At 40.7% G+C, this 27285-nt stretch overlaps 1 protein-coding gene across 1 annotated transcript in view; it reads right to left on the bottom strand.

Moving 5' to 3' along the window:
- The window catches only part of CMPK1 (cytidine/uridine monophosphate kinase 1), a 333789-nt gene that overhangs the window by 84417 nt on the left and 222087 nt on the right, over positions 1-27285 (bottom strand). The window contains exon 3 of the mRNA XM_044085830.1: positions 21250-21402. Coding sequence (XP_043941765.1) covers positions 21250-21402 — 153 coding nt within the window. The remainder of the gene's footprint in view (positions 1-21249; positions 21403-27285) is intronic.

Here is a 27285-nt window from a genome sequence, read left to right as displayed (position 1 = left end):
TGAGAAAAAATTTTTTTCCCTAAAAAATTAAACCCTTTTTTCTGAGGAAAACTTGGAGGGCTGAATAATCTGAGAAATTCCTGAAATCATCTTTCCTCTCCCATCACATTTTTAGTGACCTCTGAAGCAGAGGGTCCAAAAACTAAATTACCTAGAAGAATTCTGGAAGAATTCAAAATCATATTTTTAACTTACTCTGGGAGGTTTCAAGAATGTAGCCATGCAAACCTCCTCGTAACAATGGCAGCAGCCCTAGGGGCGGCATAAGGAGTATCATAAGCACATTTCACACAGTGAATGGCTACCTGAAACACAGACATGCCAAATTACACAAAGTTGATTTCTCATCAGAAGAGGAAACAGATGCCAACATATTCCTCGTTCGCAGAACAGGCAAGAATAAACCAGCATAGGAGCCTGATATTTGAGAATGCTAGAAACAAATACTGCCAAAGAATACACTTTTCCCCAAATTATAAAAATGGTTTCCAATCTTGTCAGGAAAAAAAAGAGAGGGATCAATACTAACCATACATTTAGCAGCAGCTGCATTTACCAAAGTAACAGATGCAGAATCAGACCTAGAAAGAATTTATGAAAACGTAAAAGACAGATGCATTTAAAAAGAAATCTGCATTCTTGGAGGCAGCAGGGAGGCTATCTAGGGAACTACAGGCTGTGACAAATACATCCTCCAAAGTACACAGAACTGGAACAATGAGGGTAGGTTCTGGAATTTCCAGTTGTAACAAATCATAATACTTTGTCTATCTAGAAATAGTTTCAGAAAAAAAAGAGAACCCCTCGATAGTATCAGTTGAACCCACAAAATCTGAATCAGAACTTTGTGGTGGAAAAACACTCTCTCTTGAATCTCTTCAGAAAATGAAAAGTCCCTTTTTCTTTTACCAGAAAGAGACCTTCAAGAAGGGTCAAGAGTCTGCACAAACCCCTGCGCTAGGCCCAATAAATTACTCCCCTCCTGGGCAACTGATAGAAGACATTTAAGTTTTTGTTTCTTTTTGTCAGGAACATCTGAAGAAACAGACTCATTTTGGCAGAAAACCCCCAGTGGGAATAGGCATAGCTTTCTGGCTAAGCAGAGTGGCATTTCCTGCCCCTTCTCCCAAGACTAACAAGAGTGGCTCTGCCTTGCCTTCCAAAGGTACTCCAAAAGCACAGAGGACATTTCCAGACCCAGTCTATGGTAGCTGTTGGAACACCAACAGGACCAAAGAAAAAAGATGAAAGGTTCAAGGAATTAGCTAGCCAGAGCAGTCACCCACCAATAGCCAAGGCATTTTGCTGGCCTGCTGTGGTAAAAGCTGCTTAATCTTTTTTTTTCTTTTTGTGGCTGAAAAAAGGTAGAGACAAGAAGCCAGCAGGTTGTTCCATGGTTAAAAACGAAAAAAAGATGCCCGACTGCCAGGGAAGCCTGGCAGCAATAGTTTGTAATACAGGTAAATTTAAAAAGCAACTTTCCCCGTAAAATCACAGCAAAAATCACTTTAAACACTTACCAGCCCCCAATTAAAATAACTTTTGCCACAGAAAAAATATTTTTTAATCAAAAAAGGAAAAAAAAAAAACTCCTATTTTAAAGTGTACAGAAGTACGTGATAGTCATTAAAACACTCTTTCATAACTTATGCAGAAAAATTTTTTTTCTGTCATTTTCCTAGCAACAGAACAGCACTAACTGACCACTGCTCCTTGAAAGCCCGCAGTAGAGCTTTCGCTTCAGTGACAGGTAAGCTCTTAAGAGCTGGGCACTCAAGCTGACCAATAGTTTGGTAATGTGAAAGTTTCCCTGAAAGCTTTGGAAACGGCCTGGCTGTTGTATCCTATACAGACTACAATCCATATAAACTTTGGCCACTGCAGCAGTGATCCTTATGAAAAACATTAGTAATTTATTTTTCTAGATACTTCTTTCCCACAGTGCCTGCCAGTCAGAACCGTGCTTTCTCCCCTTAAGCCTCACTCATTTGTTTCCCCTGTCCTGGCTATTTTCTAGTGATGGTGAGGCTGAGATACAAGCAGACATACAGGCAGTCATTTCACAGGTTTGTGCCTCACTGACATGCCAGCAATGAGAACATATTTGTTATGTCCCTAACCCCACCTTTACTTTCAGGGTAACTTATACAAATTTCTAAAATATTACAATTACATTGGGATTGTTCAGTCTACAAATATGTAGTCTATAGTGATGTGCAGATATTTATAGCCATCAGTTTAGATCTATAAATAATTTAATTGCTATCAGGAATAACTTGTGGCAAACAAGTTGTCAGGAAAAATAGCACACTTAAGGGATATTAAGAATGCTTCTCCTAATAGTACAGTGGCCTCTCAATTTCAACTAAAGCATGCAGAAAATACTCCGGATTTAAAGTACTTAAGTAGGTGTGTTAAATGGTTCTTCATTTCTTAACATTAAAGACACACTACTGCATGAAGGATTTTGCCTGATTTACATTTATTTATTTTATTTATTTTACATTTGTTTACCGGGCTAGTCTAACTGGATAACATGTCCATTTTCAGTAGAGGCCCGGGGAGATAAGCTCCTAGATAGGACAATGAAATTAACACAATCACAACTAATGACACACAAGACAAATACAAACTATTTACAGTACCTATTTCAGGTTATCACAGTAATATTTAGAGTGAAGAATACAGGCATAACAAAGGAATGATAATACAATCAAGGTATGCTAGAGATAGTTTAGTAAAATTAGTTTAATAAGGAGGTGTTGATGTGTGTGAGTAGTCAGGGCAGGAAGAGAAAAGTATTTGAAGACACATATAGACTAGTCAGGTTTGGAGCATGGGCATAACCAGCGAGTTTTGAGGAACAATTTCAATTTATTTTTGAAACAGGATAGTGAGGGAAGTGTGGAGAGTTCATTTGGGAGGAGATTCCAGGCTTTTCCTACTATATTAGAAAAAAAGAGAGTCACCAGCCTTGTTGTTTGTTTTAGTAGTATGTATTAGAAGTTTCTGAGAAGACCATAAGGATTTCAGGTTTTTATAGGGAGTGATAAGTGTGGACAGACTAGGTGTTTTGGAAGGTTTGTAAAGAGTGTTGTGGGCTATAGTTAGTTGATGGAATTTAATTAGATTTTGAAGTTCGAGCCATCCTAATTGCTTTAAATTAAGGCAGTGATGGGTTCTAAATGGGTTGCCTGTTGCAAATCTTGCAATGTTATTGTAGGACATTTCCAATTTGCTAAGATTATTTTTAGATAGGTTAGTAAAAATAGGAGAGGCATAAAGAAGAGACGATATTCGATGAGTGTGTGCTATAGTGGTTCAAGCTGAAGGTAGGAGAAAGGATTTTATCCTATAGAGAGCCTAGCTTTTTGTTGACTGTTTTTATAGTGTTGTTTATATGGACGACAAAGTTCAGATTACTGTCAATGGTGACACCTAATAGTTTGGTGGTTGGTTCAGGGGACATAATAGTGTTATTGGTAGAGTTTACTGAGAAATCCATTGGGAGGGACTTCTTAGTAGGAGAGAAAAGGAGGAGTTTAGTCTTTTTGGGGTTTAGGAGAAGGCATCTATCTGTGAACCATTTCTCAACTGTATTAAATACTTGTTGGGTAAGACAGAGTAGTTCTGGAGAAGAGGGGGCTGAGCATATCAGTGTAGAGTCGTCCGCATATTGTATGCATGTAGCTTGGGGGATGGCAAGGTAAAGGTCATTGATGAATATGGAAAAAAGTAGAGGTCCAAGGATGGAGCCTTGAGGGACACCCAGGTTGACGGGCAGGTGGGTAGAGAGAGATTTGTGCCAAAGTACGGCCTGTTGTCTTTTATCAAGGTAGGACTGAAACCATTTTATGGAGGATGTATCAAGTGACAGGGATTTTAGTATTTTGATGAGAATTTGGTGATTTACCATGTCAAAAGCTTTAGACAGGACAATAACTAGGGCTGAAGAGAGTTTGTTGAGGTTGCGGTTTTTGTTGATACAATCTGTGAAGGAAAGAAGGGCAGTAGTAGTGCTATGTGAAGGTCTAAAACCATGCTGACAGTTGGCTAGTAGGTTATTTTGTGTTAGATGGTCAAGTAACTGTCTGTGAATGCATTTATGACATATTTCACCCAAAGGGTTCAACAATGAATTAATGACACGTGTTATAATCACATTTCAGAACACTTTTGATGGTCTTGTTTCCAGATCATGAGAATACTTTTTTATCCTTTGTGTATCTATGGAGACAGATGATGGACAGCTTCTAAACCTTAGAAGCCAGTTGGCAGAGATGTCAATTTTTTTTTTTGTTATTAAAATAAGTATCATGTGCCTTTGGTGTAATGTAATTTGGGCTTACAACTCTTGAATTTGCTGTGATTTGAAGAGCAAGTTCTGAAAACTTTATCACCTACCATGTCCTAGGTCAAAAGAGGGTATTTTTTTAAAGTTCACGAACGTCCTCAGTTTTGATCTCTCCCACAGGGGATTTCAACATCAGGGATGACAAGGAGTCAATTGCTTTTCAAAGTTTTCCTGTGCATTATGAAAGGATTCAGGTTTGTTTAGATTGCTACTCCTAAGTATGAGCACACTCTTGACTTGGTGATAAAGTAGAGGAGTCTGTCATTTGGCCTGATCCGATTACTTCCTCCTATAGTCCATAATTGACCAATCCCAAGTAGTACCTCCTGACCTAGGGCTGGTAAAAGAAGAAGCCTTAGTACAATCACCCCCAATAGTCAGTACCCTTGTGCCAACAGCTTCAGGACTGCTGTGCCCAAGATTCACAACAGCATGTCTACTACAAGACAGTGACTGTATCCTTGGATCCAGTTCAGACAAGACATGCTCATGCTGCGTGCTGTCATTTCTGCAAACTTAGAAGAGCTGATTGAAGTTTAGACATCAGGTAGCATCTTACTGGTCTGCTGAAGGACATGCTTTTACTGGGCTATATTTTGTGATATAATGACTTAGTCCAGGGGAATTCTGCTTGGTATATTTGTCTTGGGAGATTACTGTAGCAGCAAACCAACCATCCAATCTATTCCAGGCAAAGAAGTGGCTGTGCAGTCTAGCTGTCTTGCCAACAAAAAAGAAAAATCACCCATTAAGAAATGTAAACTTGTTGCACTGTATTTCACCAAGCCTCGTACAAAGTCTAGCAGTTACTATATGCAGTGTATACAATTTTTACACAGGCACAAATTATAAGTGATTACAATGACTGTTTCTCTATTATCCAGCACATGCGCACTGCTGCTAGTTGTCTGTGCATTAAAAGTACTATACAATCCTTCCTGGAAGTGCTGGATTCAGCCCTAATCCTTTACCAGATCACAAATGCCTTAGAAAGGGCTGGGGTTTTCTATCAGCAATGAAGAGGACACAGATTATCCAAATTTAAAAAGGCTAGGTCAGATACTTTTGACCAGGATAATTACAAATATCTCTTGAAGCTGCAGTTTGTCAGCATGGCTCATGCACTCATATTTTAGGAGGTAGTAACCTCTGCGATCCGCTTCAATCCACTTTTCAGCCTATACACAGTACAAAGATGTGTTTTAAGGCCTTTAATGACTTTATGGTGAGGGAGCAGTGCTACTCTTCCATCCTCTTGGATCAATCATTAGATTTGACACTACCAACCAACAGATCTGGCTGGACCATCTTTGGACATTTACTGTGGAAAGATAAAAGTAGTCTAGAAATGGTCTACCTCCCACCTCTCCAGATAATGTCACACAGTTTCAGAAGTGCATACAGCCTCTTTCTTCTTGCTACTAGTGTCCTACAGGGTTAATTCTGGGTGTTTTGGGTGCACATTTCCCTTGGGAGACATTTTGGAGTGAGCTCTGCAATACAGCTATACTTCTCCTTCCAGCAGAACTCAGTGTCAGCCATCAACAATATACTGGTTTATCTAGATCGTACCCACAACTGGCTGATCAACTGTCAGAAGATTAACGCAACCAAGACAGTTGCTATGGTTACCAACACCACTTTACAGGATTTAAATGTAAGAGTTCTGACCACAAGTATAATCTATAGTGAGGATAAACTGCGATGCTTGTTGAAGGTGTGTAACTTGAGGGACACAACTGATGAAGTTGACAAGTTGGAGCTGAAGGACCAGTTTACACCCACCATCAAATCATCATGCTTCAATCTTAGGAACTCGTCCTTCATGAAGGACCTTATTCCACCTGTAGAAAGTACAGTTGTGTACACTTACCATAAATGGAGATGTTCGAGTGTATTCACTGTTGCAGTCTCTGGTATTCGGGCCGACTGAGGGCTACCTGCAGGCAGATAACCCAAGTGTGATGACTGCAACAGTGAAACAAGAACATCATCTTCCTGCTCTGGTGGATGCCTCACTATTTGCCAACTGGACTACTATAATAACTTGTGCCCAGGTCTTCTGGGCACTGAATTACACCAACTGCAGGTAATGCTGAACTCAACATTCTACATACTTACTGTGATGACTGAGGTTTATCACATTGCATTGGTTCTACATAGCCTGCACTGGCTGCCAGTTGGACAATGTTTAATCTTTAAAGTTCTGGTCATTTTTTAGTTAATCCTAGATAAAATGGATCCCCAATATGAAAAAGAGTAGTTTGATAGTATTGTCCACCCTGGATCCCCCATTCAGGCAAGCTGGGCCTTCTGCTGGTCCCAGAGGTGCAACACGAGTATTCAGGAATTTGTGTCTCCTGCTACCAAGGGCTACGCCTTTGAAATCAACTGCTGAGCTAGCTATGGATCCCCCCACCCCAATGTTCAGAAGTATTAAACAAGATTTAAAAACAAAGCTTTTTGATGCACCCTAGAAGGATCTAGACAAAGGACCAAGTTAATCATGTAGCTTATGTACTGAACAGTACTAGTTTTAGTTTTAACTTCATCATTTGTATTGCTATTTAATTCAGCTTTCTGCAGTCCCTACATAAAAAGCACTATAACAAACTTAAATCTGAGGAAACTTTCTGCTGAAGGCAGCATGGACAAAAAAAAGATACTCTTCCTTTCATCCTAGGGACAACTTATTCAAGTATAAACCCTGCTCAACATATGAACATTCAGAGACACTCCATCCTCTGAAAACTATGTAATTAGTTACAAGGTTCAGACCTTTCTAGAGTGTTTCTACTGAAAGGAGGTGCCATCAATAGAAGTCAATCACTGACCCAAGGGGAAAATGTGAAACCCTTCCTATTTTCAATGGGAAAAACACTACGTCAAAACTCATCATGAAGAGTTTTTGCATTTAGTACAATCATTGAAAGGCAGATCATTGCCTGGAAACCCTGTGGACAGGAATGTGCAGGCGGCTTATATTCTCCAGCTCAGGTCACATGCACTTGTAATGCTCACATTCCTTATTCTTGAGACATGTGCAAGATGACATTGTTCATGTGTCGTTTTCTCAGAGGTTCAGCAAACCTGAAGTGACTGTGAAAATTTAGAGGTATGACGGGGGCAAGTCCCTTTTTCTTTATTACTATATTTGCACATACTGTTCACAAGCATGAGCAAGTGAGACATGTTTCTCACTACTCGAGCAACACCAGCTAATGTTGCATGGCTTTTTTTTTATCTGAACTCAGTACAAGTACTGGAACCTGTGCAGGAAAGCATCCTTCATATCCAAGTTGATGAGAAGAAGGCATCCTTCACAAATAGTGGATACGGGATCTTGTTTTTTTGCATCACCCATTATCATTTTTTGGAAACAAAAAAAGTTAAGCAATATTGTTTTTTTCCCCTCTTTTGGGGGTGTAAGTAATTCTTTAGTTTGAAGTAAAATAATTGCTTCAGAATGGGCAGCACAAGCTTAGCTGATCTTTTGATACTGAAAGTATGCTTTTGAGTACTGGAAGCTGAGCAGATCTATCCTTTCTTACTCTCCAGTTGTTTGATATGGTGAATGAGCACAGCACCCTCTGTTATGCAAAGAGGAGAAAGCTTTTAACATTAGACAGTTTTTACCTCCTTACACACGCACACACTGATGTTTTTCAGGAAGGGCTGAGAAATTGTGTCAGAGACATAGACTAAAATTAAATGCCAAAAAATGCATAGCAATATCTCTTAGGAAGTCATCTACACCTAGTAGCTATCATACTGACAACACACCCCTGAGAGTCGACCCAGTAGTCAGGGACTTGGGGTCACAGACTGCAATCGAGCCTTTGACCATCACAGGTCTACAGCAGTAAGAAAAAATCATTCCATGCTGTGCAACTTGTAAACAAAGATATGGCACATAGGTCCAAGGAGGTCATTGTTCCACTGTATGAGGCACTCAGAGCTCTCAAGTACAACAGCTCCTTTGGTAGGTACTTAATCAGGCACATCAACAATTGGAACATCCACAGAAGTTCCTCACCAAAAAAATACAGAGCATAAGTAAAGTGTTCTAGAACACCATCTCAATGAGACTGCTTGTGTCAAACTAAATTATAATACACTTAGGCCTGTGCCCCTGTAACATTTACTGTACTGAGTCTGCTCTTTTTAAAAAAAAACTATTGCTATGACCAATGCACAACACTGTAGTAGCAGGCGAATTTGTGAACACAGTGCTCATATCAGGTCTATACTAGATCTTTAAACACTTGGGTTGTCTAACGCAGAAACATCAACACCTAAACGTCAAAATCTAATAAAGCGACAAGCCAATTACACAATTTTTTTTCCCAGGGAAAAAATTTGCGTGGCCAACAACAAAAAAAAAACTCTTAAAACCCTAACCAAGTGGGGGCTTCACCCCCTAACTAAATATACCAACTCTGAGATCGCTCTATATCGGGGGAAAAAGCCAATCCCGGATAAAGGCCAAGCAAATTTTTTCCCCAGGGAAAAGATTTAAGTAATTGGTCTGTCACATTTATTAGACTTCGACGTTTAGGTGTCGACGTTTCAGTGTTAGACAACCGAAGCGTACGAAGATCTAATATAGAGCCCTCATATCATGCATGACGACAAAGATGTATACCCATTATTTCTGAAGTGCTCCCCAGGAATATTTATTTTACATTTGTTAACCGGGGGTGTCTGAGCCGAAAAGGCCCTTTTTCAGCAGAGGCACAGGGAGAAAAGCTCCACATAGAAAAATTACAGATACATTTAGACATGATCAGTATACACACAAATTACAAAAGACATGTTTTTACAGTAGTATGCAGCACATCAGTTACAGTGGAGAGAACAAACAAAAAATATTAATTTAAAAATAAAGGTACTTAAATAGATTTGTGGTGTACAGCTGAAATTTGGACCATAGGTAGAATACATACATAGTACACAGGTACAGTACATACATTGTAGATTAGCCAGTGTTTGTGAGAATAGTTTTCAATCTTAATCAAGTACTCTAGGTTTAGTATGTGTACCTTATCCGCTTTCACTAGCCTGGTGAGCAATCATGGCACTGCCAACTTTGCTTGAGATGTTGCCTGATGAGGTCTTTAAAGGAGGCTTTGGATGATGTGTTTTGAATGCTAGTGGGGACAAAGTTGCAGGACACTTATTCGGGAGGTAATAGATAGAATGACAGAGTAGAGCTGATTGGAGGACAGGAGGTTGGGCAGTTCGAGCCAGTGGAGCAGTCTCAAAGCAGTACAGTGATGAGTTCTATATGAGCAATTTGCAGCAAAGTGGGCAATTCTGTTATAGCAGGCTTCCATTTTGCTTAGTTCAGTTTTGTTGAGATTAGTTAGAATGGGAGATGCATAGAGAAGGATGGATAGAAGTTGGGAGCGAGCAATGGCTGATCTTGTGTTACTGGTAAGAAATGGTTTGATACGGTAGAGTGATCCCAGTTTGGCATGTACTTTTTAATAGTTAAGTTGAGATGACTATCAAATTTTAGGTGAGTCTCTATGGTTATTCCCAATAGCTTAGCCTGTGCCACTGGAGTGATTGGAGTAGCATTTGTGGAGTAGATAGTGAACTGACTGTTATTAGTGTTTTTGTTAGAACTGGTTATAATCATAAGCCGAGTTTTCTTTGGATTGAGGATAAGTTGGGCTTTGGTTAGGTAGTTTTCAGCGTCCAAGAATGCTAGTCGAGTTGTTTGCAGGAGGGTGGGAATGTTTTGTGCAGCACAGATTAAGGTAGTGTTATCTGCACACTGAATGATAGACGCATGCTGTGTGGAGGTATGGAGGTAATTTGTGAAGATTGTGAATAGTAATGGTCCTAAGACAGAACCCCGTGGGACTCGTATAGTTATAGGCAACTGAGGGGGGGGGGGGAGAGAATTTTCCCATTTCACAGCTTGGTACCGGTCAGTTAAGTAGCTTTGGAACCAGGTAAGAGTGGAATTTGATAGGTGATACTGGTTTAGTTTGTCAGGATTTGGTGCGAGACTGTGTCAAACGCTTTGAACATATCCAAAAAAAGAGTTGACATCTGCAGGCCTTCATTTTTGAGATGGTTTACTGTGTCTGTGAAGCAGGGGAGGGATGTAGTGGTACTATGGGCAGGTCTGAAACCATGCTGAGTAGGTGACAGGATGTTGCTGTCTAGGAGATATTTTAGCATCTAGGTATGGATGCATTTTTCTAGGATTTTGGCCAGGAGGAGAGTAAAGCAATGGGTCTGTAGTTAAGTTCTGTGGAGGTCACACCTTTAAGTATGGGTGTAACATAAGATATTTTCCAGAGTTTGGGCACATATTTTTCAACAACTGATCTGTTTATGACAGTGGAGATTGGGATAGCAATAGCATCTGCTGTGAATTTCAAGAAATAGCTGGGGATTAGGTCAGCTGCTGCTGATGAGGTTTTTAGTTTGGAGAGCAGGCTTTTGATTGAAGTGGTGGAAACTGTTTTGAGGGTAAAGCTTGTATTAGTGTTATTTGTGTTGGGGGGATAGTGAGGAAGGAACTGTCCTGTGAAACTAAGGATAGAATTGAGTTCACAAAGTGGGAGATGAATTGTGTTTCGATGGGAACTTTAGTGTCGGGGTGGTTGGTTTGGGGGTAGCCTTTTGGGTGGGTTTTAGTAGCTGGTAAAATTTTTGGGGGTTGTGTTGGTATTTAGTTTGTAATGTCATGTAGTAGGATTTTTTTTGTCCAGCCGAATGCATTTTTTGCACAGTTGCGCAGTTCTAGTTAGGCTTTGTCTTTCTTTGGTTTTTTGACAGTAAAGCCAGGCAGTGTCTCTGGACTTGAGGATTTGTTTGGTTTCTTTACTGAGCCAGGGGTTTGTAGAGGTTATAACCTTGATTTTGCGCAATGGAGCGGCAGTGTCTAGGTGTTGTAGAAATGTTTTGTTGAAATATGCTACAGCCTGATCAAGTGGGAGGGTTTTTAGGGGGGTCCAGTCACAGTTACAAAATAAAGCATTGAGGACCTCAAGAGAGAATTTGTGTGCGTTTCTAGTGGATATACAGTTAGTGGATTTGCATATGCTTGTTCTACTATGTATAAAGTATATTATGTTGTGGTCACTTAAGGTGTCTGGGAGACTGCCTGTGTGGGGGGTACAATGTGGGGGTTAATTAGGACCCAGTCAAGGATGGATTCCTTGTTAGATTTTTTATCACATCTAGCTGGAATTTGAACTAGCTGCTGGTAGCCATGGAGATTTATTAGATTACTTGGTGGTTCTGATATGCAGGTGAACCAATCTAGGTTGAAATCCCCCAGAATAAGGGTTTCTTGTGAGTATGTGGAAGAACACCAGGATAAGAAGTCTTCAAGGATAGCAGGTGTATTACCAGGTGGAATATAGATCACAATTGTGGTAATGACCTTTTTAGGGTGAAGTTGAAGTTGTGAGATAAGTATGTCCCAATTATTGGGGGAGGGATAGGAGTTTGATAATTGACGTATAGTTAAGTTGGACTTGTACAGTAAGGCAGTTACAACCCCTTTATGAAGTGGTCTTGTCTTGTCTAATGATATTGTAGCTGGTAGGGATAACTTTCGAGTTAGCTATGTTTTTATTTAGTCAGGTTTCTGTTAAAGCAACTATGTCTTGGGAGTAGTGTGCTATTGTGGCCTGGAGTTCAGGTATTTTATTTTTGATACTTCTATTATTATTTAGCATTAAAAGATGGCTGGTTTTGCTGCTGTTGTTGATATGCCCAGGGATGAAGATAGTAGGGGTGTTATGTTCTGACATTTGTATTGGACAGGATAGATTTGGGCCTGGGATGGGGTGGATATCCCCACTTATGGTGAGCCTGGTGTTAAAATGGTGATGCAGATGTTGGAGTTTGGTGAGGAGTGTGAGAAAGTATAGTGTTTTTTTGGAGTAGGAGTGACAGCATATGCGTTTAGTTCTGAATTGGTCCATTATGTAGTTCATTAACAATTGTGGACAGATATTATAATGTGTGGTGTCTGTATATGACAGTGCATAATGTAGTGTTGTGCTACTAAGTTTAGGGATAATGCTAGAGTGATAACTTGTGGTGCTATAAAGAATGAGAAGACAGACTAGACTTAGTTGTGTGATAGTCATGGTTATAAAGTTTAAGATGGTACTAGGTGTGGGGGTCTGAATAGGAATTATAGGGTTGCACGATATGTGGATAGGTAAGTAGTGTGGGTGATGTTAAAAATGCCTAATGGGAATGAGAGTGATTGGGAGTATTTTTTGTGGAGCAAGTTGGTGTGAAATAATGTGATCTGACTTGAGAAGCTGTGAATGGTGGAGGTGATGTGAGGGTGAGCTGTGGGTGTGCCTGTGATTACTATAAATGTAGAGGTAGTGGCGGCAGGAGGGAATAGGGGGCAGGGGAGCGGAGACAGCCCGAGCATTAGCGAGGGCGAACGGAGCGGGGCAGAGCCAACCAAGACAAGAGTAAAAAGTAAGTATTACTTTACAAATCTGAACACTTCTGAGGTCTAATGGCTTACCAGCAAGCAGAATGCAATTGCTGAAGAGCACTTGTGTCCTAGTGGGAGACTAGAAATTTAAAGATGGCTCCATGCTCAGCAGGACTCTAATATAGACTTAGTATTGGGGGAGGGAGATAGCACAAGGGGTGTAAACCAGGTGGAATGCAAAGGAGAGAAGAGACAGCAAACTTTAAGGTTGGGAGTGTGTCTTCACACTGACTTGATTAGTAACCAGTTTGTGCACAGATTAAAGTAGGGAGATATATTAGAAATGAAGGTAAATGTATAGAGATGCAAATAAACAGGTGGGCCTCCAAGTGATACAAACTAAAGCAGAAAGCACTGAGAGGGGCTGCTTGATGGTTAATTTAGTCACAGGGATCTGAATTAAATGTATACTGTCTATTGGACAGTTAGGATTACTGCACTAGCTGGGCGGGGAGGACACAAGGCTACAACAGTTGGTTTTATTAGCATGCTGAGAACTACTAAGAAATACTGCTAATGTAATAGCTTCACTCTCACAACAATACAAGTAGAATGCCTGGGTGGACTGACCCTGCTCTTGATGCTGAAAATGTATATCCTTGTTTAGTTTTGCAGTACTGATTCCTTCTTGTACTGTATGGGTGGAGTGGTAGTCGCAGACTGCAGATTTGCTTCAGTGTGCTCTGAAGAGAGGTAGAAAAAAAAAAAAAAAAAAAAAAAGAGGATGAAGCTAGCAGAATGAGACAAAGATAGGTTAAAGGAAGTAATGAAGAGATAAGGAGGGTGTAAAATATATAACTCTGAGGATAGTGTGGATATAGCAGGAGAACAGATGCTACTGCTACAGTTTGAGAGTGCTTCAACAGTTACCACATCACAGTGCCATAACTTAGTTTGGAAACAGATTAATAAATCATGCACAATACATTCATCAGCCAATTATCCTGTGCATACAAGAAAAAGGAAAATGTACATTTAACAGCACAGCTGAATCAGTAGCAAAGACAACTGTAGTGCTAAATCAGTACGTACTGTTTCTAACTCCAACACCAAGTCAATCAGATTTACATTACAGTTATAACAGCAGTATTAGTACATCATATATATGAAATATTAATTGCACAATGTGCAATATTTTGCCCATTATGTACTACTGGATGACAGGAATGGGAAAGTGTGTGGGAAACCAAGTGTGCCAGTCACATACTCAGCCAAGGAGATTCTAACAGCCACTGTGATATGGTTATACCAATCATGAAAAAAATATACATCAGTAATGTGTAACAGCAAACACCAGTAGAATAAAACAGTGTCAGGAGTTATAAAAAAAAAAAAACGTTTATTCGCTCATTAATTTAAAAAGGTAAGCGCTTTCACATCTGTTTTATCAGACCTTCTACAGAAAATGAATGAACTAGCATGTTTATATATGCAAACATCAATCAAAGTGAGGCAAACAGGTTAAACCAATCACTTGAAGCATTATATTAAATCAAGTATAAAAAACAGCACATGCATAATAAAAAAACAATTAAACTAATAAAACAACCTATAAAGGAAGTAAAATCACTCAAACATTCTTAAAAATGTGTCACCATGAACTTAAAAGGTGTCTCGCATCAGTCATAACATGTTTGGACAAGGCATTGTTGGCAGAAGCACAACGGATACTGTATAAATGCTCCCTATATGCCATTATATACATTTTTTTATTTATATACATTTGTTACATGTATATTGTTGCATTACTTTATATTCCTTTTTTAGTAATTGCTTCAAGCAGATCAATGTTGGATCAGTACTAAAAGTGTATTGACATTTTTTTCAGGAATGTCAGAGTCATTTTACTTCCTATATAGGTGGTTTTATTTGTTATTTTTTTTTTATTATGCATATGCTATATTTATGCTTGGTTTAATATAATGCTTCAAGTGATATTTGCATCACTTTGATTTATATATATAAGCATGCTAGTTCATTCATCTTCTGTAGAAGGTCTGATGAAGCAGATGAGAAAGCGCTTACCTTTTTAATTTTATGAGCGAATAAACATTTTTTTTTAAAACTCCTGGCACTGTTTTATTCCACTGGTGTTCGCAGTTACACATTTTCATTTTTATTTCCACCAGTTTCTCAAGTGTATTTCTTTTTTTATTCTCTTCATATTATCAGTAATATTTCATCTGCATACAACAGAGGACACTGTTTGCGACACTGACAACAGTTGCACTTGTCAGAAATTAATGCAGACTGCATCTAAACCACGCACCCTGATAGAGACTCAGGCTGTTTATGTGTTCAGCAAAAGTACAGTTATGTGAGAAACTCACTATAACAGAAGATGTTCAAGTAGGTGATGACTGTTGCAGTATTCGCTCTTCATGAGATGCGTCAAAGGGAGATATCAAGCCCTCCTGGCTAACCTCCACAACCTCCTTCAATGTCACTCTGGAGTACATATCCTGCTTGGCTGACATAATTCCACTATAAAGCATACAAGGAAGACACACTCATCATCCCACAGTTTCTTTAGGAGAAAAGCATTCACTAAGTGCCAAAAACAGCTTCCCCAAGTTCTCCACCCACAAAGCTCTGAAGGAGTGTTATACTGGATGGTTATCGGGTAGTTTCATGTCTATACTGACACCCCCCCCCACTCAAACACACACACATGCATAAGCATGGAAGTACACACGCACACACACAATTTTTGCTACACTCACTGCAGAATTACCACTGCAGTAGTGCTCTAATCAGTACACAACTGAAAATACAGTGGGGGAGGAGATCAGCACATGGCCTAACCAATGGCAGTGACAAAATTCTGTCTGCTCTTAGACTGCATGCCCCACCTTTATTGCTTAGAAAAATAACTTTCAAAAGCAGCCCACAGAGCCACCTCGAAAACAATCTTTGAGTCGACACATTTTTCGTAAGTGTTGCAGTAACTGGTGTCGCTCTTTATAGTGTGTACTCTAAAAGGTGTCCTTAACCCTTTTACTGCTGGAATGAAACAATACAGCAAGCAAATCATCTGAAGAGGACCTACTCAGATATTAATGCAAAAATGTTCCCATACCTAAAGGAGACAAAACATTATTAGGACTGCCTACCTTCTTGTGCTGGCAAAGCAATATCTGGGTTGTCAATGGATGCCCAAAAGGTGCAGCATCTTTTGGCCCTTATTTCAGAAATGGGCAAAAAGTGGACAAGAGGACAGTTTGGTTCAGTGCCAGCTCAGAAAGTGCCTTTGGCATTAGAAGGACCGTTCCTAAAGCTGAACCTATCTCTATGGGTCACAGTACAAGGGTCCCAAAGCCCGCTAGCTGTTCAGGCACCCTTCCAGCCAAAGAAACTGTTACCAAGAAAAGTAATTTCAAGATAGGAACTTTAGAAGTACTGAAGCAAAGGAGGCAAATGTGAACTTTTGGAATACAAAATTCATGTTCTGGAAAGATGAAACTGGTCTCCTAGACAGTTTCAAATGCAGTACCTTTAAAAACTGCTTCACAGAGTAGTGGGAGGATAAAGGATGCCTCTTGAGTGGCCAAACTATAACAGCAGAAAGGTGTAATGAGAAAAGTTCAAACTGGTACTGAAAGACTTGAGGTTCAAAACACTAAAAGCACACTAAGTAGAACTTCTTCCACTTGGACAAATGAAGATTTTAGTGCTAGGTCTTCTGGCTTTCAGTAACATCTCAACAGCTGGTGCTTCTCACAGCCTGGCCTTAACAGGCATCAAGATAACCGTATCAGTGCTGCTGCCTGTAATCAGCATAAGTATTCATGATTGCTCAGTTCCAACATGAAGTCCATGAAAGCTAGCAGAAGGGCCATCTCTTGTATTTCTCTGCCTGGTAAGCAATGGGCCTGTTCAGGTCCCACTCGCATCATGATTCAACAAAATGCACCCACATGAGATGTCTGAAGAATCTATAATCAAGTGTGGCATCTTCAGTAGTAAGGTAATCAGCTTGCCTATGGTGATGTCTCTGTCCACCTGCTTGGCCCACAAAAAAAGACCCTCTGCTTAACTGGATGAGTGGCATCCACTGACTAAGGAAAGGGCAATGTTGCTGTCAACTGTTACGTCAAATATCACTGGAATTTCCTCAAGTGGAGCCTTATCAAAAGCAGCACATGGCCCAAAGCTTTCAAGCATCTCGCTGGCTATTGGCCACACCTTCTCAGCATGTTTCAGAATATATTTTCAACCAGCTGGACTCTCTCTCCTTGGGCAAATACAGCAGACTCTGCTCAGTGCCCTGGAGTGTCTCTCCAGGAGGATTTTGTTGGACTCTGGTTTTTGGTCTAATTTTTGGAAAGTTGAGGGGAAAAATAGGTTGGTAAAGAGTGCCTATGTGAGGCATTCATGTACACAGGGATAAATATAGACACCCCAGCACCTCAGGGAGATGAACTCTGGAGCCAGGTATTTTTCTGAATATCTTCTGCAGGAACTGCAGATGAAGGAACCTTCCCTGAACCCAAGAGAAATGTTTTGTGATCCTTGGAGATCACAATATGAAAGCAGGTGTCCTTCATGGCCTGTATGATGAACATTTTGAATTTTTCAACATTCAGGAGCGTGTTTAACTTGGATAGGTTCACAAATGGTATCCATGTACAATCCTTGGAGTCAGGAAAGGTACAATAGAATTCCTTTCCTGTCTCTCCTGTGAGGACCATTTCTAATGCACCAAAAGCAATTAGCTGCTGCAGGACCTCTGAAGCTAAAGTGATCTAAGAGGTACTGGTTCAATCTAAGAAAAATGATAATCAAAATGAACATCAGTTTGTATACCTGCAATGCTTCACATCTCATCCACATGTCCAATGTCAGACTGTACAAGCTGATCTTGAAGTGGGCCAGCCTGCCATCCAAGACATGGGATGAAAGGTAAGAAAAAAAAGAGGGACATTAGGGCTGGGGCGCAGCCAAGTTCGGGCTGGGGCACAGCCAATTTCTGGCTGGGAGGAAGGGGGTACTTCTAAACCCCTCCTACTGCCTTGCTGCCTCGATACCATGTCTGCTTCCTCCTGTACACACTTTTCTGCTTACACTGGTTAGCTTTAACTTGGGTGCTTGATTTGGCCAATAGGGGAAAAATGGTGCACCCATTCTGGGTGAGAGGGTGGGGCTAAGCAGGACATATAAAGCCACAGTCCGTGGGGGGGCAATGGGGTAGCCTTTATTATGGGTCTATGTTATAACAGCGAACGATCAAAAGATTGTATGCTGTTATATCGACCACAAAAGAACGAAAACAAAAAAGAGCGAACAGCCAGAACAGCAAATTTTTTCCCAGGGAAAAAATTTGTTGTTCCCAAAAAAACACACTAAACACTATTAAGTGGGGGGGGGGCTTTGCACCCCACATCCCCCAATGACGGGGGTCTTTGCGCCCCACATCCCCCAATGTGGGGGGGCTGTGCCCCCACACTCCCCTACTTAAATATACCAACTCCGAGATTGCACTACAGTGCCAAAAATGGCAAAGTGACAGAAGCGGCCAAGCAACTTCTTTACCAGGGAAAGAATTCACTTAAAAGCCGCTTCGTCATTTTGCGCTCTCGACATTTACAGTTTAACGAAGATGCATTCGACAGAATGAGTCTTCGTTCTTCTGACAGGAACCCTTTATTACCAAGTGTACAGGGGCACAAATTTTCAGAAAGAAGGCATTGCAGGTCCTTGCATCAGCACAGATAGCCACTCTGCTCCATGCATCCACTGTACCATATCCACATTTAATCCTATGTCTCACACTATGAAACAGAGTATTTTTCATATTTTCATCAATGGCATATCCTACCATGCCCTAAATCTGCTCTGGTACCTCACTTTGGCATTTAACAATATACTTTTGGCAAAGTGATTGCTCAAAATGCAAGTGCTACTGAGGTTTATACCTAACAGTCCAAAGCCTTGTTCTTCTTGTCATTAGGGAGTGAATTTAGGCCTGCAGCAAGACTATATCAAGTCAAGTCAAAGTAAACTTTGTCATTCAGGAATCACACAAGTGCAAAAACTGAACGAAATTCCATATCTCCAGACTCAATATGCAGGCAACATATAAACTATTTTCACAGACATTTACACATGTAACACCTGGCTATTACATCACAGACATACAGGTAGACAGACTAATATTGCACATAAGAAACACATTTTAGCACTATTTGAACTGAACACTTACTTGCATGAGACTTTAGTATTGCACAGGTACTTGGTTAAGACATTACATTGATCCTTGCACAGAAAGAGACATTGAGTAATTGCACTGTGAACATTAGAGTATTGCACTATGGTTAATTTATGAATATGAATATTCCCTGGTGGTATCCAGGTTGGCTACTATTGGGACAGTCACAGGATTCCTACACGGTTACTTAAATCCTCCTAGATGCTAAAGTAATAGTCTGGCTTTTTCCAGAGCAGATGGCTATGAATCTAGGGTCAACCACACAGATTTAAAGGTTTCCTCAAATGTCCCTCATGTCCTCAAAGTCAACTATCTCTTCTCTGGCTCTGAAACTCTGTAAACCCCACTTACAATGCCTCCTTATTAGATTTAAGCATCACCAAAGGAGATTTCCTACAGTAGAGCCCAGCGAGATACGTTTTACCCCATGGAGGATGAAATCTGAAAGTAAGCCAATTCCTACGGCTCAAGGTCCACTACAGACTAGTCAGGAAGTGGAGGCTCTAGGTAGTTTTAGGCAGAAGGGTTCCCTGAAAAAAAGGGTTGGTAAGCTTGCAGGTTAAGATCTGCCACACTCCTCTGCAAATATACTACAACTAAACTACAGAGATTATGTCAACAAAGGCATGAATGCCTCAAACAATGTGGCTTCTCTTTTGATGGGAAGCACAATATCATTTAGCCTTGGTTCCAAGAACTTTTTATCAAATACCATACAGGCTGTTTAGAAGAATCAGAAGATTTTCCTTATGACAGTCAATTAAGTAGAAGCTGGCATGATTCTTTGGAGCTACCCAACAACCATCAACCACCCCACACAGCACAAACTTCCACCAAGGCAGTGAAAGCAGTTGCCAAAGTAAAAATTCCACTATCTGCCTCCAGAGTGCTCATAACAGGCAGGAAACACCACTTTAGATAAAGGCTTGATGAAACAAGAGGCAGACTCTCCAGGACACTTGTCAGCAAATCTTTCTTGGACTTGCAGGGTATTTACATACTCATGCTTTTTGGTCCCCATGAACTACATTACTCATGTGTGCCAACCCCAACACCACTCCTACACATTATCTTACCAAAAATCCTTTAACAGTACCACTACACAAGACACTTATTTTACACACAGCAAGAAATGCACAAAACACTAGTCATCTAGCCTAGTCCTTACATTAACCCAAACACAAAACACAATCTATCCCATTCCCCCAGTTATAATTTGATAACTCCAAACCTCAAAATTTCACACACTCCTACACTTAATGCTGAAGCTTTTAGTATTTCCGAAAGCAATGGCATTTGCTCAAGCCCCAGTTACCTTGCCATAGCCACAGTGCAAATAAGTGAACAGCCTTTGATCCTAGGTACAATGTTTTTAGTACCTGAACATCACTGCTTTTATAAAGATGCAAACTCTTTTTGATTAAAAGCATATATCAACGGTTTACTACAAACATATATATACTTGTGTGGTAGTACTGCCATATATGCGCGCATGCACGTGCTTAAATACATGTATATACCATGCACACGTATATGTTCAGCACATAGACAAGCCTATGCCATAACCTACTTAGGAAATTTCTTACATATTTCCCCAGTTCCTGCACCTTTTATACCCCACAGCCTGCACCCTGTAAAAGAGAGAGAGAGAGCGATAGCTTCCCATATCTTGTACACTAGGTAATCAGATTACATATTCTAGCACCACCATTCTGACAAAGTCTTTACTGATGTTCAGCAGACCACATGAAGAACTCTTAGGTGGTTTACATTTTTAGGTATCAAAGGGACATTCCTCAAATGAGCGTTAAAAATGAGATCTAAACTTATTACAAAGCAGGAAAGAATTAAGGAGAGTGCTGCTGGATATGTCCTTCTGCACCCACCATACAACAGGCACCAAAGGGGAAATGCATAAGCTGGAAGAGGCAAATAAAGAAATTCTGCTCTCAGAAAATGAAATAGCACCCACTACCAACTGCAGAAGTCCCCAGAAAGTTTGAGAGATAAAACAAAAGCAATAGGAAGACTGAAAGGCTCCCAAATGTTTCATTACAATAACCATCCTGAAACAAAGGGGGAAGTGTATGCAAACAGTTCTTTCTACATAAACTGGACATTTGTCAATTTAAAATGTTACAAAAGATTCCATTTTCACTCGTCAGGATTACATATTTGGTATCTTATCATGCTTACCTCATTATTACAATCAAAAAATAGAACAAAGGACACAACTGCCTTTCCATCCATTTTCTTCTGCCAGCCCAGCAGGTTATCCTCATTTCTAGGAAAGCCATCAATCAGAAATTTATATTTGTGTGGATCAGATGCCATAGTCTCCTTCATTGACTGCAACAAATATTTAAAAACAGATTACACTTATTTCCACTATCTCTCAGCATTTGATAACTTTCTAACACACTCCAGGAAATTAATTCATCTTGAAATAATTGACTCTAAATGAAAGTTGCAGTGCAGAACTGTTATCCACATCTAGATATTCTTCTAGGTATACACGTTATAACTGGTAGAAAAGCAAGCATGCACACAAGCACTTTAGGTTGTAACACTCAAGGTGGTTTTACTCAGTCACACTGCACTACGAGCACATGTATGCTTCTGGATGAAGGGAGCTAAAACACCATGAGTGGTTTTAGTAGCCCTCAACAGCATTTCTACATGTGTGTGCGAACATCTGGGGTTATGATCACATCAACTCCAAATATCCCCACTGACAAGAAGCCCCATGCAAATGGCTGCTGTAAATGATGCAACATTCTGCACCAATAGATAATACTTACTACCGTGAGAAATTCAGGCAGCAGTTATACAAACATTTGATAAAGGAGCACTGATTTTGCAGCTGCCAGCTACACTTGCACACATCATAAAAGAAGTAATCACTGATCAGGAGTTTTGTGAGTAATGCTACAGCTCTCCTTTACAATGTACTTCATGAAGCTCCTGTGGTAAAAAAAAACACGAAAAAAGAATAAAACTGCATGGCTGTCCTATTGAGGGAAAACAGATCTTTAAAATTACTAATGATGGAAGAGGCAGAAATTACACTTCTGTCCAATATACTATCCATGCCATGCCAATTCCTTCCATAAGAAAGTACAACTGTGTATGACACTTACCATGTTATTAGGCAACTGTTGCAGTAATTACTACTGCAGTGATCTCTGCTGCAGGCAGAACCCCAACATCTGGCCAGACTTCCAGAGCTGTGCTCTTTCCACCAACTGGCTGACTTCACCTTCCAGTGACATCAGTATGGTCACACTATTAAAGCTAGCATAAACACTAACCAATACTCCAGTACGGGGGTCTGAATGGAGAAATGAAAAGTCGGCAAGCAAAGCAGCGTAGTAGTGTTGAAATTGAATTCATCCTCAAGTCTTGGTGAGTACCTTCATGAGGTGGACCCTGTTTTCACAAAATCTCACTAAGGTGACACATATATAGACTGCATTTATACAGCATATATCATGGACAGAAGTAGGTCAAACATTTAAAAAAGATAGCTGGGTGCATAAGACCCAGGATAAAAAAGTGCCCAATCCTGGTAGATGCACTGGTGCCAAGACTGGAAAAGATGATGGTGTAGAATCCTCAAAATACGGAAACATTCCTACAGTGGGGCCAGGCCTGGCCCAGGGGGAGGATGCCCCCCCCCCCCCAAATTGTAGAAGGAAGTCCACAAAAAAAAAATCACAAAAATGGATAGGCCAAAGAGCAGCCACAAAGACGATAAACTGGACTATTGAGGATAAGAAAACAATTCTGTATTGCTACTATTATGTAAAAAGCACAGAATGTCCGGACACAAGCTACACAAAACGGCTGAGAGAAATTAGAAGAAAGAAAAATACTTCCGCAAGAAAAACTGCTGAAGCTTCAAATGAAAACAAATTTGTGATAAACAGTACACACATCTAGAAACCTTGATCTGTTCAGAAAAAGAAGCATCTGAGGAAGTGTGAAAATATAAACAAAACCAAGAGATATTTGAAAAGTATAAAAAAAGAAATATATACATGCGAAAGAAAGAGATTTGATATGGTGCAATATTTATGTAAAGGAGAAAGCCAAATTAATCAAATGTAAAGAAGGCAGTCCCAAAGATATTTGAAGAGAAATACAGGCAAAGGCATCCGGACATGGAAAATTTCACAATAAAAAAAGAATATCACAAAGACTGATGTAGAAAAGATGATCAGTAAAGTAGAAGTTAAAAAAAAGAAGTTGAAGTTATAGTTAAAGAGTGCCTGCGAAGTGAAGGATTTGATGTAGAAGGTCTAACACAGGTTACATCACAGCTGGATGGAGCGAGTCCCAAAGCAGGAAGATCAGAAAACATCTGAAGAAGAAATATGGACATGAGAAAGAAGAGAGAGACTTAATATGGTCTAATACTTATGCAAAGGAGAAAGCAAAACTAACCAATACAAAAAGAGCAGCACCAAAGACATTTCAAGAGGAATACAGACAAAGGAATCCGGATATAGAAAACTTTACAATACAAAAAATAAGAAGACAAAAGAGGAAAAAGTAGAAAAGGAGATTAGTAATGAAGTTGTTAAAGAATTAGTGTTGAAAATCTAATCCAGAAAGCACCACAACAGGATAGAGTAATGGATATCCAAATTAGGGGGAAACCAGTGGAACAGAAAGCAATTGGTTAGGTGCCATATGAAGATAATATGCAGCCTTCAACAGGAAAAGTACAGTTTTGTACCTACCATAAATGTAGATGTCCAAGAGATATGCAACTGCAGTCATAACATGTGGGTTGTCCTGCCTCAGGCAGCCCTCGGTCTGCCGGATTCCAAAGTCTGGGTCCGACGTCGGCTGATGTCGCATTTCTCTCCGACGTCAGAGCGGCTGGAGTATATAAGCATCAGCCGACGCCATTTTCTTCAGTGTTTCTTGCCCCAGATGCCAGGTGCCCTCCAAGGAAGACTGTAATCAAATTGGAAGACAAAAACAGGATTCCAAACAAATACATGAGCAATAAAACAAATACACCATAACAGATATCCCCAGCTAAGAGTGAGGGGGATAGGAGTGGACCCTAAGCATAGAGGGGTATGGAGGGAGGGAAAACCCGACTGCAGTTGCATGCCTTTCGGACATCTACATTTATGGTAGGTACAAAACTGTACTATTGTCCTTCAAGAATGCAACTGCAGTCATAACATGTGGGTAGAATACCATAGCTTAGCTGGGGGAGGAGGTATGCTCTAGGAAAGAGATTGTGTGGCAATCAAACCCTGCAGGACTGCCGAAGCAAAGCCTGCTCTGGATCTGGAATATAGGGGGAGATTGTAGTGTTTTGAGAATGTATGCACGGAGCTCCATGTAGCAGCTTCTAGAATGTCCTTTGTAGGCACCCCTCTTAAAAATGCTGTAGAGGTGGCTGCAGCTCTGGTGGAATGTGGTCTGACATAGGCTGGAACAGTCTTTCCATGAAAGGAATAACAGAATCTGATGCAATGTCCAATCCATTTAGAAATAGTCTGTTTTGAAATTGCTTTTCCTTGGACTGCAGGGGCGTAAGCTACAAAAAGCTGTTCAGACTTCCTACTGGCCTTGGTTCTGTCCAGGTAGTATCGAAGTTGTCTATGAATGTCCAAGGTATGTAAAAGCCTTTCCCCCTTACTCTCAGGACTGGGGAAGAAGGCAGGCAGATGAATGGCTTGATTTAGAGAAACCCTAGATACCACCTTTGGCATAAAGGTAGGGTTGGTCCTTAATGAAACCCTGTCTCTGTGGAAAATAATAAAGGGTGGTATTGCCATTAGGGCCTGTAGTTCCGAAACCCTTCTTTCTGAGGTAATTGCCAACAGGAAGGCTGTTTTCCATGAGAGAAATTGCAAGTCAATTGAAGCTGCTGGCTCAAAAGGAGGTAGAGTCAGTTTTTCTAAGACAAAATTGAGGTCCCAGGCTGGCACTGGGGCCTTTCTTGGTGGCTTAATGTTCTCGATTCCCCTGAGGAATTGTCTTAGTAAGGGGTGAGAAAAAACAGGAGGATCAGTGTTGTATCTAGCTGAAATAGCAGATGCACGTATTTTTATTGACGAATATGAGAGGCCACTCTGTAACATATCTGCCAAATATTCCAAGATAAGTGGGATGTTCAGTAATGATGCATCATGCCCTTTGCTGGTATTCCAATTGCTGAATCTTTTCCACTTTGCTAAGTAGACCTTTCTGGTGGACGGTCTTCGAGCCTCTGTTAGTATCCGCTGAACTTCCTTGGAGAGAGGTAAGTTGAATTTATTTATGGGATCTCCCAGGCCGTTAGCTGCAGAGTCTGAAGGTTTGGATGCAGTGTTTCGAAATTGTGCTGAGTCAAAAGTAGAGGCCACTGAGGGAGGGCCCACCTCCTGGTGTGACATATGCTCCGTAGTAGTGGGTACCAGTGTTGTCTTGGCCAATCCGGAGCTATTATGATTCCTTGGGCTTCTCTGCTTTGATCTTTAGTAATACTGAGGTCATCAGTGGCAGAGGTGGGAATGCATAGATTGCTAGGGAGTTCCAGTTGAATGAAAGAGCATCTATTTTCCAGGCCTTTGGATGGTATGTCCTTGTGCAAAATTTTGGTAGTAGATGATTGAGGTGAGAGGCAAATAGGTCCACTTCTGGCTTGCCCCATGTCGAAGTGAGTTGTCTGAAAGCCTTCGGATGCAACCTCCACTCGTGTGGATCTGTGAAATTCCTGCTTAGGCTGTCCGCCAACACATTGTCTTTTCCTGGAACAAGCTGTGATTGCAACTGGATGTTTAGACTCAGTGATTTCTCCCAAAGCTGCATTGTCAGTCTGCAAAAGGGATAAGAGTGAGTGCCCCCCTGCTTGTTTATGTACCACATCACAGTGGTGTTGTCTGTCCGTATCATTAAGTGACCTTGCTGGAATTGGTTTTGAAAAGCCTCGATAGCATGCATTACTGCCAGCATTTCCTTTTGATTTATATGCAGATGTGTTTCCTTTGGACACCATTGTCCTTGTATACATCTGCCTTCCATGTGCGCCCCCCATCCGAGGTCTGAGGCGTCTGTAGTCATGGTCTGTGTTATCTGTGGTTTTTTGAATGACAAACCTGCGTTTTCCTGGCTCACCGAAGCCCACCATAGGAATTCCTTTTGTAAGCATGGAATGAGTGGTATGATTGTCTCCAAGTTGTTGCTGTGCTGAGACCAAACGCTTTTTAGGTACCATTGAAGTTTTCTCATGTGTAGTTTTGCTAATGGAACCAGTAGAATGCAGGATGCCATGTAACCCAGGGCCTGTAGGAATCTCCTTGCAGTCATCTGGGTGAGTTTTGCTAAACCTTTGAAGTATTGAGTTAACTTCTCTTGCTTGTCTTCTGTCAGGTAAGCCATTTGAGAGGCTGTGTCTAGTTTGGCTCCTAAGAAGATTATTTGCTGGGATGGATGGCTGCAGTCTTGACTTTTGGAAGTTGACTGTGTATCCCAGAGCTTGAAGTAATCGTATGACATATTCCAGATTTTTTGTCAACATCAATTTGTCGTCCGCTTGTATGAGGCAGTCGTCCAGGTACGGGTAAATTTGTATACCATGGAGCCTGCAATGAGCAATTACTGAAGCCAGGCATTTTGTAAACACTCTGGGCGCAGTAGATAAGCCAAATGGCAATGCTGAGAATTGATAATGCTCTGGCCCTGCAAGAAATCTGAGGTATCTTCTGCAACTGTGTCTGATAGGGACATGCAGGTATGCCTCCTTGAGGTCCAGAGTAATCAGCCACGACTCCTTGCCCAGCATGGGAAGGAGTTGCTGTAGAGTCAGCATTTTGAACTTTGGTACTATGAGAAAGGTGTTTAATGCGGACAAGTCCAGTATTGGTCTCCATTGAGTTTCTTTTCTTGGAACAAGGAACAGTCTTGAGTAAAATCCCTGTTCTTGTTCTTGTTGTGGAACTCTTTCTATTGTTTTCATTTGAGTTAGCAGAGAGATTTGCTTGATAGCCTCTGCCCTTTGATGTTGTGGTAGATTTGGCATGCCTTGTTTTCTTGGTAAGGTATGAAAATGAAACCTGTACCCTCGGTCTATAATGTCCAAAATCCATTTGTCCTTTGTCAGTCTGTGCCAGTTTTCTGCAAACAGAGATAATTTCCCGCCCAAGGGAGCTTCTAGTTGTTCCCTGGTAGGCGGTAGTAGAGGAAAGTCATTGAGATTGTGGTTGTTGGGCAGGAGAAACCCCT

Source organism: Protopterus annectens, chromosome 10.part0 (assembly GCF_019279795.1).
Source record: "Protopterus annectens isolate FY-2018-M chromosome 10.part0, PAN1.0, whole genome shotgun sequence".
Taxonomy (NCBI): Eukaryota; Metazoa; Chordata; order Ceratodontiformes; family Protopteridae; genus Protopterus; species Protopterus annectens.
Note: the sequence above shows the minus strand (reverse complement) of the source record. Positions and strands in the feature narration are given on the sequence as shown.